The sequence below is a fragment of the Penicillium odoratum genome (assembly GCF_028828045.1).
Source record: "Penicillium odoratum strain IBT 22623 chromosome Unknown utg000008l_segment0_segment0, whole genome shotgun sequence".
Lineage (NCBI taxonomy): Eukaryota > Fungi > Ascomycota > Eurotiomycetes > Eurotiales > Aspergillaceae > Penicillium > Penicillium odoratum.
The window spans coordinates 2,032,325-2,046,307 of record NW_026643150.1 but is presented as its reverse complement, the minus strand read 5'-3'; the positions used below and the strand labels follow the sequence as shown (position 1 = coordinate 2,046,307).

The 13,983-nt window shown below is 48.7% G+C and overlaps 7 protein-coding genes across 7 annotated transcripts; 1 reads left to right on the top strand and 6 right to left on the bottom strand.

Annotated features, from left to right (window-relative positions):
• Positions 1-466: 466 nt before the first annotated feature.
• N7520_010970 (putative isoamyl alcohol oxidase) lies at positions 467-2,350 on the bottom strand (the record flags this gene model as incomplete). Its single annotated transcript, XM_057144903.1, has 1 exon — positions 467-2,350. One exon carries the CDS (start codon positions 2,348-2,350, stop codon positions 467-469), a length of 1,884 nt encoding a protein of 627 aa, XP_056990657.1.
• A 1,465-nt stretch (positions 2,351-3,815) lies between these two features.
• N7520_010969 (uncharacterized protein) lies at positions 3,816-5,666 on the bottom strand (the record flags this gene model as incomplete). Its single annotated transcript, XM_057144902.1, has 7 exons — positions 3,816-4,099; positions 4,219-4,303; positions 4,373-4,525; positions 4,572-4,726; positions 4,771-5,392; positions 5,484-5,593; positions 5,660-5,666. 7 exons carry the CDS (start codon positions 5,664-5,666, stop codon positions 3,816-3,818), a joined length of 1,416 nt encoding a protein of 471 aa, XP_056990656.1.
• A 445-nt stretch (positions 5,667-6,111) lies between these two features.
• Positions 6,112-8,346, bottom strand: cat2 (bifunctional catalase-peroxidase Cat2; the record flags this gene model as incomplete). The annotated part of the gene is made up of 1 exon (XM_057144901.1): positions 6,112-8,346. The coding sequence occupies one exon, from the start codon at positions 8,344-8,346 to the stop codon at positions 6,112-6,114; it is 2,235 nt and encodes a 744-aa protein (XP_056990655.1).
• Positions 8,347-8,732: 386 nt separating this feature from the next.
• Positions 8,733-9,537, bottom strand: N7520_010967 (Major facilitator superfamily domain general substrate transporter; the record flags this gene model as incomplete). The annotated part of the gene is made up of 4 exons (XM_057144900.1): positions 8,733-8,742; positions 8,820-8,881; positions 9,059-9,117; positions 9,297-9,537. The coding sequence occupies 4 exons, from the start codon at positions 9,535-9,537 to the stop codon at positions 8,733-8,735; spliced, it is 372 nt and encodes a 123-aa protein (XP_056990654.1).
• A 149-nt stretch (positions 9,538-9,686) lies between these two features.
• Positions 9,687-11,481, bottom strand: N7520_010966 (Major facilitator superfamily domain general substrate transporter; the record flags this gene model as incomplete). The annotated part of the gene is made up of 3 exons (XM_057144899.1): positions 9,687-10,223; positions 10,338-10,750; positions 11,232-11,481. 3 exons carry the CDS (start codon positions 11,479-11,481, stop codon positions 9,687-9,689), a joined length of 1,200 nt encoding a protein of 399 aa, XP_056990653.1.
• Positions 11,482-11,741: 260 nt separating this feature from the next.
• N7520_010965 (YwbE family protein) lies at positions 11,742-12,212 on the bottom strand (the record flags this gene model as incomplete). Its single annotated transcript, XM_057144898.1, has 1 exon — positions 11,742-12,212. One exon carries the CDS (start codon positions 12,210-12,212, stop codon positions 11,742-11,744), a length of 471 nt encoding a protein of 156 aa, XP_056990652.1.
• Positions 12,213-13,323: 1,111 nt separating this feature from the next.
• On the top strand, positions 13,324-13,612 carry N7520_010964 (uncharacterized protein; the record flags this gene model as incomplete). Its single annotated transcript, XM_057144897.1, is given in 2 exon segments — positions 13,324-13,567; positions 13,587-13,612. The coding sequence occupies 2 exon segments, from the start codon at positions 13,324-13,326 to the stop codon at positions 13,610-13,612; spliced, it is 270 nt and encodes an 89-aa protein (XP_056990651.1).
• Positions 13,613-13,983: the final 371 nt, after the last annotated feature.

Here is a 13,983-nt window from a genome sequence, read left to right as displayed (position 1 = left end):
TGCGATGCCGATGAGGTTTTGTTCGAAACCCCGTGTTAAGGGGCCTATTCTAGTATGTAGCAGTTACCAGACACCTCTGAGTTATGGGATTTAGGTTGACTGCGTTCTCACATTTTGTATGGCGTTGCATTTATTTTACAAGATTTCAATTATCCATTATTAGCTCTGCTCTCCGACAGTTGATCACAGCTTCCGAATTATAGGATATCGTGTTGCGAGAAGATCTGGGGATACTATACATGAGAAGACCGCCCATGCGGCGAGCCCTCTCCTAAACGGTAACAGAGTGACCAGCACCGTCTAGCTTATCAGCAGCAGCCAGACCAGCGGCACCAGCTATGATAACGTTGGCTGCTAAATCAATTGTTTACAAGCACCATTCATTATGATCTTAAAATAAGTTTCATACATTCTTTTTGTAAACCTCAGAATTTTTCTCTGTACACAGCTTGTTAAAAAGCGGATCTTACCAGTTACCCTTGCAGAGTCGTCCAGTATCCAAATCATAATTCCAGTCGTCGCTTCCCACACCCGAGAGAACGAAAAGACTGTAGCTAGGGTCATACTTGGCTTTCACCTGCACGAGACGCTCGTAGTTTGAGCCGTAGAAGTCCCGCTGGAAGTTCCGGGTGTACGGATTGGCTTCGTTCATGTAGGCACCTGAATTGGGTGACCACTGTCTCCACATCCGCTCCTTGACCTCATTCCACCGGGCTGCCTTTTGTAAGGCCAATTTCGGTGAGCCTGTAGCTTTGGAGTCGACGGTAGCACCATTGGAGATGAAATGGAGATAGGCGGAACGCCAAGCAGGAAGTAATGCACCCCAGTTCTTTTCAGCCGTGCGTCGTACACCAGGACCACCCTGTAGGCCGACCGTGGCATAAGTTCCAGCTGTTTCGTTTTGCGAGCGCATCGCAATCTTTAGGTATTCTTTCTGCTTCTGATGAGGAGTTTCATTAAGCTCAGCACGTCCGAGGAGGCGGCTGGAGACTACGCTCTCTCGACCGGCCACTCCCGAGCTACCAGAAATAACATCGTAAAAGGAGGAATAATTCCCGGAGTTGGATGCAGTAAATGAGATTGAGATACTGCTGTTTCCACCAGCCGCTTTGGTGATATTGGCTAGAACGGGATCTACCAGCGCCTTCATCGCAGCAGGAGTGGAGTTGAATGACCAGAAGACCTGCTTGACCACCACACCCGATGTCCACTGTTCGAGCGACCCGAATGATACAGCCATATCACCGACGGCCACCATGGCGGCTCCTGCGAGTCCGGCATCCATAAGGTCAGGAAGGGCAGAGAGATGTGTCACGGCTGCATCCCATGAAATCTCTGCACTGTGATTGCTGCTATCCTTAGGTGCGATAAGAACATTGCCCATGACCACATTCCGAGGTGCCGGATGGTGTCTAATGACATACTCGGTTACCACGCCGTACAAACCAGGACCGCCACCACGGAGTGCCCAAAACAGGTCCTGGTTCTGGGCATCGTTGGCAACCAGAATATGGCCTTCGCTCGTTACCACTCTCATCTGATAGACATGACTAGCCGCAAGGCCGTAGGTGCGAGAAATAGGTCCGTGGCCGCCTCCCTGGATATAGCCGCCGAGTCCGACACTAGGATCTTGGCCAGTTGTGACCACTCTGCCTTGTGCGAGGGCTAAGTCGAGGACATTACCCCATTGTTGGCCACTGCCAACGATGTACACATCCTCGGAACTGTTTGTGGAGGGATTCTTCCAGGAAGTGTGGCGTTCCAACTTGCGCAGATTATAGGTCCAGATAGACAAGGCAAAGGCACCGCTTGACCTTAAGCACCATGGTTCAAATATTAGCGATGAAGCCCTATAGTAAATCGCAACGAATGTGACATACCTTCCGTTCAGATCATGACCGGTTCCTTTAACGACGACCCGGATATTGCGGGCAGCCGCCCACTTGAGTGCTATTGCAATTTGCTCTTCGGAAGTGGCATTGACTATGTATTGAGGCATGCCACCAATGGAACAACCACGATCCTTAACATAGCCCGAGGCATCAGGTGGCAGGCAGGAATTGTTTGCAAAGATTGGATAGTCAATAGTCTCCGGAAATTGGGATTGCCATGAAGCATTCTCCCATTCGGACTTGACGTTACTGCATTTGACCGGCGAGCCAAATGGATTCCCGTTCCAGCAAGATGAAGCCACTGGCACAGTGTTTAGAAGCCTGTGGTCGATAGAACTGTTGAGAGACGCCCACTCTGAATGGGTAGGCCATTCTGCATCATGTGGGTTTACTTTGCATGCAGGAGATGCTGATGCCGTGAAAGCGAAAGAAAGGGCGGCAAGGATGACGGGAAGCATCTCGGGCAAGGGGAAAAGCTGTTTGTCTGTACCAGCATAGAAGAAAGGCGTCGCAATGCAAACTTATATGTGGGCAAGGAGCAGGCTATGTCATAATTGTTGCTTTCCGGTTCGAGTAATGGGTCCTTTTCAAAACGAAATTAACATGGCAACGCAGATCTATAGATCGACAGTCAAGTGGATTAGCCCTTTGCATCCGTGGATCTTGAAACTATTTAAAGTCAAACAATACAATTAGTTGACGTACCAAGATATAAGACCGATGAGTGGCCATTAGGCAAAGTCCAAAGGAGCAACTTCGGATCCATTTAGACATAGACTCGCGTTGTCAATTAATTCTTGGTTTCTGGATTTCCTGATCTTTGACGCGGACATCCTCAGATTGGAGATGCTTTGTGAGTCTGACAAAATGAACCCCCTAATCGCAGACCCACCGGTCTCCACACGTATTCGTTCCCAAGATTTCCTAGTCCGGCATAAAGAATCTGGCACATACTAGGCCATTTAAAGTTTGTTTCAAAAAGCGTCCAGTCCACCTAAAAAGGATTGGCACTCCCTACATTTTCATAATTTAAATATTACTGAAGTTGGAAAAATCATCATTTGAGCACTCTTTGATTAGGAGAATTATGCAAGAATATTACCCTTGCCTGGACTAATACTCGTCCAACGGGTCTCCCTTGGTCAAACTATGTAAGAAACAAGGTCCTATAGGATTGACGGGAGTAAGGTTTTACTCCCATTGGAGTGAGACTTAACATTTGGTAGTCCCTGGTGGACTTTTAACACACTAGGCTCGAGTCTATTTCTGTTGGCGTAGATGGAGGCACTCCATAAGATGCCGGGTGTGTGAGTCTGCCAAGCCATGGAACTTGCACCATCTTTCTATACTATTCTCGACACAGGTTCTTTTATCGACAAGTCAAAATTACCTCATCTGATTCATTAGTGCTTCTGAGAGTCCGATAGCCAACAGGATCAGGAAGCAAGTAATCGATCTTGCCGAGGGCAAATGGTTTAGACAATGAGAAGCGAGTACGGCTTTGGGATTTATTGATCGGCAACGAGAAATGGGCAGCAATGGGAATTTTTTCCTTCCTCAGGTAAGTTTGGTCATCTTGAAGTGCAAAACTTTGTGACCACAAGAAAAATTCGGCAAAATAACACTAAAGAACTGACACCCACGCCGATAACTTGATATGGTACCTATCAAGCTCCTCTATAAATTCTATTGATAGCACTATACATCTTTGGTAAAAAAATTATGCATTTCTGCTATGGATAGAGATACACAGGGAAAAAGATCTTTCCAAATCTTTCACTCGCTTCTTTCACCCCTACCATGCGAAAAATAAAACAAGTTGAATTAGGCCAAGAAATTTGCAGTTTCCAAATCTATTCAGCATTGTATGCATCGAACTTGACCTCAGTTTCCAGTGGACTGGCGAGAACCCGAATGCGGTGATTACCTTCCGAAGCCTCTTTCAAGGAGTATACCACATATCAGGGTCCACTCGTCCTGTTCGTCTTGAATCTGCCCGCCGCCCATCCAGTGGACATTAATGATGGTCTCGGATCTCCCGAGAGCTTTTTCCAGGGCACTGGCGCTCTCTAGGGTGTATGCGAACTCATCGGGAGAGGAGGTGCTCATCAATGCGCTTTTCAGGACGGCTTCGATAGACCCCGACTCGCCGCGATTGAGGGCTCGAACGGAGACCACTCCGTGCAGCTCGCCGCCCTCAATGAATCCTAGTCCAAAACGATCAGTCAGTATGCTTTTCAATTTCTTGGTTTGCTTGCTTGTTTATTTTTTTTCTCCAGCAGTGTCGAGATCTGACATGGGAAGAGGAAAGAAGTAAGTGACGCACCCGAGATGAAGCAGTCGCCGTAGATGTCATGGAACTCTTTCGAGGTCCATTCGTTGATAGGGCATGCGTCTCTGTTACTGTTTCCCTGGCTGTGAGCATAAACATACAATGAAAACAGGCGAGGAAGTAAAATGAAAAAAGACGATCCACTTACAAACGTATGAAGTTTGGGGGGATTGTTGTTTCTATGTGGATGAGCTTTCAAATGGCCAAAACTAGAAGTGGGCTGTCGATGTCGGAGAAGACTAGGTGCTGTAGAAGCGAAAGAAGCTAGTGATGAAATGCTGGGTTTGTTTCCCGGGAAGCCCTATATCATAAGATTAGTGGAAACTTGCATTTAGTTGGTCATTTACCAGCGCGTATGTAATATTGCAGTTACCGTTGTATTTTCCCGGTCGATGGAAAAGGTCCAAATAAACATAGCCGAGGAAGTCGCCGCCCAGTGCCTCCTCATTCCAGGCAGTAAAGACCGTGACGGTGTCATACCAAACCCATGCGCCGTGGGCAGCTTGAAATTTAAAACCAAAAAGCCGCTCAAAATCCGTAGCATACCAGCTAGCGTATGGTCGAGGGGGACGTACTCTGCCATGCTCATTTCGTCAAAGTCATATTTCTCTGTCTTGGCAAGTCGGGAATAGAATGCTACGTCCCAGAAATGGATTCTGGCATCGATCTCATCTTCCGCTTTCCCCTGAGATATAAGATGCTGCTGCTTGATTTTCATGAGATCTGCCCTCGCTATAGCGGCTCGGTCAGCCATTTCTTTCCTAGTAGCATTTAGAAGACCTTTCACTTCTGAAAGGTCCAGCATACAGTCTTGAATCGTATATTCAGCATATGATGCGTATCCCAAAAACTGGGCGATCTGTGCTCGATAACTGACCAGTTCTTCGAATAAGGCAATGTTCTGTGGACACCTGTTGTTAGAAGCAATCAAGAAGCGCTCACGGGTAGATTCCTCGATCGCAAATTTCATTATCATTTCGATGTCATTCCTCTTCAAAGCCACAAAAGCTCTGCCGTCGGCGTCGCGTCTAAGACTTGTGATGTAAGCTGCTGGGAGACATTTGAGCTGCGCCTGAGCGAACCAAACCCCTTCGACACTTTCTTGGACATTTTGCGCACACTCATCGCCCAGCTGGTAATGCGGTTCTGCGACTCCTGATACCTCTTGCTGGTTTGCTCATCAAGATCGAGATGCGACCGCCAAAGAATCCGTAGAAAAAAACGCCTAAAGAAATTACTGTAGCAGATCCATCGCATACGGTACTCGTCCAAGGCACATGTGGAACCAGGGTGTCGTGGTCGATGGAAGTAAAGCTCAATTTTGTGATCAGACTTCGACTTTCACGGTTGATGGTGATGACATCAAAGCCTCAAGTAGCGTCAGCAAGTATATCTCATATGTTTGCAAGAAGGGCGATCTTCCCGAGGACAATACCTTGCATGATTCGGAGAATACGGTTTCTTATGATATTACAAAGGGGAAGTGTATGACAGATATCTTTCCTTGAAGGGATAATGTGGGACAATCTAACTTTGTAAATAAATATACTGCTATAGTATTTATAATTTTTAGGTTATAAATAAATAGTGCTTAGATATTTTTAAAAGGAGAGGGTGAGTGGGTTTTCACAAATAAAATAAAATATGGACAATAGGGATGAGCCCGATAAATTCATAAAACCAGATGACAATATGGCAGAAAATCAAATTTACTAAATTCATGTAAGAGTACCTTGCAGTACAATTTTCTATACAAACACCTCTTTGCGGCTGCAAATATCACCGAAAAAGTCATATCAGCTAATTAACATTCAATGAATCATTAACAATCTTCGTCAAATCAATAAACATAGTGACATGGCACGGGTTCTAATCCACAACAATTTTTCACAGACGAGCAGGGCGGCTGGAGGGAGCAGCATACGCCAGGTCGAAGCGGTCCAAGTTCATAACCTTATCCCAAGCCTTGACAAAGTCGTTCACGAACTGGTACTGACCATCGTGGCTGCCGTAAACCTCGGCCAGAGCGCGCAGCTCAGCGTGGTGACCGAAAATGAGGTCGACGCGGGTGGCAGTCCACTTCTTGGCACCAGTCTTGCGGTCAACACCCTCGAAGGTCTCGTTGTCACTGCCGGTAGGCTTCCACTCAGTGTTCATGTCGAGAAGGTTGACGAAGAAGTCGTTGGTCAGCTGACCGGGACGCTGGGTGAAAACACCAGCGTTGGAGCGGTCCCAGTTGCCGTTGAGGACACGCAGACCACCGACGAGGACGGTTAGCTCAGGGGCGGTCAGTGTCAGGAGCTGAGCGCGATCAACGAGCATCTGCTCAGTGCGGACACGGCCGGTGGAGTGGCCGTAGTTGCGGAAACCGTCAGCGACTGGCTCCAGGTAGCCGAAGGAGTCGACATCGGTCTGCTCCTCGGTGGCGTCGGTACGACCAGGAGTGAAAGGAACGGGAATACCAGCAGCCTTCTCCAGAGCGGCGGAACCAGCCAGAACAATGAGATCGGCCAGCGACACCCGCTTGTTGCCCGTCTGAGAGCTGTTGTAGCGGCGCTGAATGTCTTCCAGGACATTCAGGACCTCTCGCAGCTGGGCGGGGTTGTTGATCTCCCACTTGTTCTGGGGAGCGAGGCGGATGCGGGCACCGTTGGCACCGCCACGCTTGTCACCACCACGGAAGGTAGAGGCTGAGGCCCAAGCAGTGGAGATGAACTTGGTGTGATCGACACCCGAGTTAAGAATTTCTCGCTTGAGCTCAGCGGCGTCCTCCACGTCAATCAGAGGGTGGTCCACAGCGGGAACGGGGTCCTCCCAGAGCAGAGTCTCTTGGGGAACCTCGGGTCCGAGCCAGCGGACACGGGGACCCATATCACGGTGAAGCAGCTTGAACCAAGCCCGAGAGAAGGCATCGGCGAGCTGGTCAGGATTGGCCAGGAAGCGGCGCGAGATCTTCTCGTACTCAGGGTCGAAGCGCAAAGCCAGATCAGTGGTGAGCATGCGCGGCTTCTGCTTCTTGTTGGGGTCAAAAGCGTTGGGGATAATTTCGTCGGCATCCTTGGCAGTCCACTGGTTGGCACCGGCAGGGGACTTGGTCAGCTCCCACTCGTACTTGAAGAGGTACTCGAGGAACTGGTTGCTCCACTTGGTAGGAGTCTTGGTCCAGGTAACCTCCAGACCAGAGGTGATAGCATGGGCACCTTTTCCGGTGCCGTGCTTGTTGGTCCAGCCAAGACCCTGCTGGTGAAGACCGGCGGCCTCGGGCTCTTCGCCAATATTATCTGCGGGAGCAGCTCCGTGGGTCTTACCGAAGGTGTGACCACCAGCAATAAGAGCAACAGTCTCCTCGTCGTTCATGGCCATGCGGCCGAAGGTGATACGGATGTCCCGAGCGGAAGCAATGGGGTCGGGCTTGGCGTCAGGGCCCTCGGGGTTCACGTAAATCAAACCCATGACGACGGCAGCCAAGGGGCTTTCGGGATCCCGGGTCTTGATGTCACCCTGCTTCTCCTTCTCCTCCTCAGTCGTGGGCTTGTAACGAGCGGCGTTGGTCATCCATTCGGTCTCGCTACCCCAGTAAACTGACTCGTCGGCCTCCCATACATCGGGACGGCCACCAGCGAAGCCAAAAGTCTTCAGACCCATGGACTCCAGGGCAACATTACCAGTCAGGAGTAGCAAATCGGCCCATGAGATCTTGTTGCCGTACTTTTGCTTGATGGGCCACAGCAGGCGGCGGGCCTTGTCCAAACTGACGTTGTCGGGCCAACTGTTAAGTGGGGCAAATCTCTGCTGACCCTGACCACCACCGCCACGGCCGTCAAACACTCGGTAGGTACCAGCACTGTGCCAAGCCATTCGAATGAACAGACCACCATAGTGGCCAAAGTCGGCAGGCCAGAAGTCCTGAGAGTCGGTCATCAGGTTGTGGAGATCCTTCTTCAAAGCATAATAGTCGAGGCTCTTGAATGCCTGTGCGTAGTCAAAGTCCTTGCCCATTGGGTCTGTGGCCTGGGTGTGCTGACGCAGGATATTGAGCTTGAGGCTCTCGGGCCACCAGTCTGTATTCCTGGTGCCATGGCCGGCCACATTGGAGGACTTGTGAACTGGACATTCACCCATGATGATATAAACAATGGTAAGGTATTATGGGAATAGAGAGGGGGAATGAAAGAGTAAAGTTTAAACGCTTTAGAAGGAGGGCACCCCGCTCTTAAAAGACGAATGACGGGAAACGCATTAGAAGCTCCTCGGAAAGGGTTTTGTCATCTGGTTGGCTGGACGATGTTCTGGGCCAAAGCTGATTCCTAAGCTACGACGTTCTATTGGGCCAGACCGCCGCGGCTTGTTAATGAACTCCTCTGTGGGGGTATACATTCATGCGGGGAAAGAAGCTACGAATCAGCGGCGATCCCCGGTTTTATCTTATTACGTTGCCCACTTTGACTTACAGTATAGCATAAGCATCCAAGTCTCGACCCCATCCCGTTCGATTCCGTTATTACACATCAAGTGGAACTGAAAAAGCTCCAGAATTTCAGTTGATCAGAAAAAAAAATGCATAAAACAACCATCGTCATGACTGTTAGACTCACCATGGTACAGTGTCTTCACGGTACTCGCCGAAACTGCTAAAGTCGTCAATGACGTCATATGACTAAGCCTGTTCTTGAAAGATTTGATTGGTCAAATATACACTTACAGTACTAACTAGTACTTACTAACGTTAAAAGGGTCGGAATCTTCTTAATAAACCTTTTGCAAGATTCCGTACTTTCCGTTGGGATTGTTAGTAATTTTCCCGTACCGGGAATGTCCATCCGAGTTGAATTACCTTGTCCCACATTACCTTTTCCCACTTTACCTTGTCCCACATTGCCTCGTTCCACATAACTATATCTTTCTATGCAGTCAAAAAATTTGATTGAAATTCCGGAAATAGTATTCACCCTATGGACTAGATATAATATTCAAAACCTATACCTATAGATATACCTAATTGACCACTTAATCGCATTCTTCCTCCCGAGGCTTATTACTAGAACATCCAATAAAAAGAGCTGATATCAGACCAACACAGGCAAAAGCCAGTGCAAGTTGGAAGGCCTGGTGAAGTGCATCCAAATCACAATCGTCCCCTTCAACACAGACTGAATTTGTCATCAAAGATGCCTGGTTGAGTCGCCGATTGAAACTCCCACTAGCCGCAGACAAGCCCAGCGTTGAACCCGTCGATCGAAACGCATACAAAGCAGAAGTGGCCGTTGCATGCTTCTCATGCGGGACCGCATGTAGCAATGCAAGAATCAACATGGTCAGAGAACCACCCATGCCAAACCCTTTGCAAAAAAGATACACCTCGGGCAGAATTCAATATCTTTCCCTCGTGATGGAAGCGAATCCGACCGATGCGATAACCAGAAGCAGTGTCATGGTGTATCTAAACATGTCATATCTTCCTGTTATCGGAAAGACACCAATCCGGCGCCTATGGAATCGGGAAGAATCTGGAGACCTGTCTCGCTGGTGGAATATCCCGGCATCTGTAGGTACAGTGGAACATAAAATGTGAGCGCGTAGAACGCCATGCTCATGAACCAGGCTGTCAAACATGCTGCGACCACGGTCCGTCGACCAAACAATGACAGGGGAATAATCGGCTCTTTTGCCCAACGATATTCAATAAGAAATGCCACCATAAGTGCAGCGCCCGCAGGAATGGCCATGACGATCATTGGCGATCTCTCTTGCGACCCGTCGTAGTTGAGGCCAGGCAGCAACAAAACCAGAGATGATACCAAAGTCACAGCACCGAGGAAGTCAATTCGACCGAGCATTTCTCCAAGTTTCTGTTTGCCTTCGCCTTGACTCGGCACAAATGTTGCAACACCTAGTCCGGCAATGAATGATAACGGTGCAATGCCAACAAACGCCCATCTCCAGCCTACCGCATCATTAATCGCACCACCAATCACCGCTCCTAGACTCATACCAGAGGTCTACACGATAGCGCTAGTGCCCTGCCATGTCCCCCGACGATGAAGAGGAATGTTATCGGATGCGATGAACGTCGCGATGGAAATGCATCCGCCGCCTCCGATCCCTGTAAGTACCCGTGCTGCGATCAGCACCACTTTCGAACGGGAGAACCCGCAGACGAGGTTACCGATGGTAAACAAACCCGACGCGATGCAAAAGTTCACGCGCCGCCCGAAAATGTCACTTAGTTTCCTGCTGAGTGGCTGTGTGGCTGTTAGGCCTATGAGATAGCCTGAGCCTAGCCATGATACGAAGGCCAAGGACTCGAAGGCCAAGGACTCGAATTCGTGTGCGATGGTGGCTGATAATGTTGAGGTGATGGTGCTGTCTGCTGCAGCGAGGAAAGTGGCATTCCATGTGGAGACTAACGCGGCGACTATGGCAGGCTTTACTGGACCTGCATGGCGTGGGGCAATTGGTGACGGGGGATGGCGGGGCGACCCCGAGGAATAAGAGGAGATTGCTCCAGTGTCAAGGGCATGGCGTACTTTTACAATGCAAAGAATTTGTCGAGGGGAAATAGGTGTGTAGGAAAGGGGGATTCGATCTAAGATCTACATTTGTCTTTTGAATGCAAGAAATGGGAAGAAATATGAAGAGTGATACATCCAAACATACTTCCAATTATATACGGTCAAGCATTTGCTCGCTATTTGGTTATTGTTTTTTGCTTTCTCAGCTCAGAATTCAGCCACTCCGTACATACATCAATCATTGTTTGCATCAAGCTACTTCCGCTGCATGAAATGTGCCAAGACAGTAGTTCATGATGTTAAATCTGGCCCAAGAGCTCGGAATGGGTCGGACTTGGTCCTTTTACGATACTCTATTACATGGCCAAGCATAACCACTGTTCCAAAATAGCCACAGCATCTATTTGCAATGAGCTATGATTATTCAAAGTCAACTTAAGTAGCTTTATTCACGAAGTTCTATCACAGTCCACATAACGGTCGACATTATCTCACCTCCAACCTTCTCAATAGCCCTCCGACGAGCCATGTTATACTGAGCCACATCCGCATGAACCCACTCTCTCAGTTGGTTTTGCACCTTCCCATCCTCCCCTTTAGCGCCAAACATTCCATCCAGATCCATTTCTCGACGCATAATTTCCATCGATAAGCAAGAAGCAAGACCCTGACCCCGGCGGTCAGGCTCAACATGCAGCGTCGCTAGAGCGCCATCTAGGCCCAGGAAAGCCCATGCGATAGGCATTTCATCTTTTTTCTTACAAGTAGGACAACTAGAGCCTGAACATCCATGCATGTTTTCTTCTTTACCTGAGTCGTGGTATACTACTACGCTCAGGATACTCGACAATTGCTCTTTTAACCTTGAAATATGTGTGGTACAATTCCACAGCTGGCTAAGATTCCCTTGAGGAAGGAGCTGTATGTTGACGTACTGTCGGAAGTATTTTCGCAAAGTATGGTCGAAATTTTTGGACATCGGGTTATAATTGGGACATTCGTTGCTCAATCAGCAAAATGGCTAGCAACATGATGAGCAACAGCTGCTTCATCTCCATTAAACTCGCCACAGACAGGACATGTCACCACTTCTGTCGGGGTCTGTTGAGCCTCATCACGTCCATCTGTATCTGCCGGCAGTGGTTTGGGTCCACCCTTCCGTTTCCGCTGTTTTCCTTGCGTGATGTACGCGTCTAAGCCAATGTTGGGGGAGGGAACCTCTGGCTCCGAGGCATTCTTGGATGCAGAATATGCTGCCGTCGCAGCAGATGTAATTGTAGGTGCCCCTGTCATGGACTGGACTCTTCCGACGCGACCATCCGAGAGTCGGACTTTGATGCCCCGTGGGTGGTTTCCACGCGTCAACACGTCTGTGATAGTTCCGTCGACGGTGCGCCCGGTCCGTTGATCGGCTTTCAGAACGATGTTGACGGACGCGCCGGGGACGACTTCTTTTGTACTTGGAACACGAGGCATCTTGGTCGCTAATGTTCTGGCAGCTTTCCACATTCTCCCGTGGTTGTTTCTTGTGGGTCAAAGTTCTTCCGGCAGAACACATTCACCGCATCAAGAGGAGGTCGGCTGGACCCTTAATTGAGGTCGGCCAGACACTTGGTGTAAATTACAAAATCTCACCCGGACACTTGAAAAGTGGGGCGAAATACTTCCTAGTTAGGTATAGCAAGTGCCCAGCCGACCTCAATCAAGTGTCAAGGTGAGGTTTTGTATTTTACACCAAGTGTCTGGCCGACCCCAAAAAAACAGTTAAGGTGTGGACAACCCTATAAGTTACATACAACTACAACTTCTAGTATATCCATGCAGTTCGGAGGTACGTGTACAAGCGTTTGAAGGCCAAATTTAGCGAACAAAGAAAACCGGGCAAAGAAAAGCCCGAACGAAGTTCCATCCATACAAAGACTTTTCCTTTCTCTTTTTTCTTGCTTTCGATTCGAGAGTATTTGCTTTTCCCCACAGCCAGCCTCACTTTGAATCACTTATTACAATGTTCAGAACACCTTAACATTGGTAAAACTTACAAGCAACCCTGCTGAGCCACGAAGCATCATCCAATATGTCCCCCAGTCCTCATAAACACTTCGAAAGCCCCCAGAGTCAGCACTCTCGGCAACATACCCAAAGACAGTCAGAGATGCATAGGGAGCTGTACAATTCCCTATCGATCCAGACCGAGAGCCCTCATCTATCATGCCAGTCACAGCAAGTATGCCAAACTCCAACAGATGAAGAAGAGAGCCAAGCCACTATCACATTATCCTCAGTCAGACGAGCGATAATGGCTTGGGATAGCGACTGTTCCCTTTGCCACGTCGTTGGCTTACCCCCTGTTGAGCGAAGACATCAACTTCAAGACTGTCCCCGAAGAGGCGCAGCCCAGGTTCGGGGCCAGATTCAAGAAGTTTCAGAATATTTTGAGCCCAGATCTGCACCCCACTCGTGCGGGAGCTGCTTGCTCCCAAAAGCTATCTGTCGCCGGTACCGTGAGGTCCAAGGCAACTGGCACGGAAGTGGAAGGCAATCGTGACAGTTTTCGCGGGTGGTCATCTCTGTTGGACTTGCAGTTATGATGGCTGTCAATAGATCTACCAAGGTGCTACGCGACATGGTAGTACTTCCTGAGATGGAAGAGAATGGTGTGAGAATTGAGAACAAGGATGAGGTTATTGGATGGCTTATGCAAGAGAGAACATGGGGAGGCATTACAAGTACAAATATCACTTGGATCTTTCATCGACTTCATAGGGAACGAGAAGAATCGGGTGTAGAAGATGAAGATGAAAGTGAAGAGGAACGAGGTTGGGTGGTGAGAGGTACGTATAAGAGACGCAGGTCCTCTACTGATTCTCAAGAAATGAGATTCGAGGCACGCAAAAGGATGAAGGTTTCAATGGACGATATGATTTATTGTCAGTTTCATTGCCCGGGGTGTCCAATCGGTGAACGTGATCTATAGCACTGAAGGGCTTGCTTACAATTGACATATACTGTCATACAAAATTCCCAATCCTAGCGGTGTCAAGCACTTTACGAAGAGCTTCCAAATCCCCTTTGCGGAGGAGATCAGTGTAACACAATATAACTGGATCATTCGAGCTGACAATGTAGAAGGATCAAATGCCGTTGGATCAAATCCAGATATATTGAATGAAGTATTAAAGTATTACTACCAGAAGACAATCCGGGGAGACCTCTACGCCAATCTTGAGGACACCATCACGGACCTTAT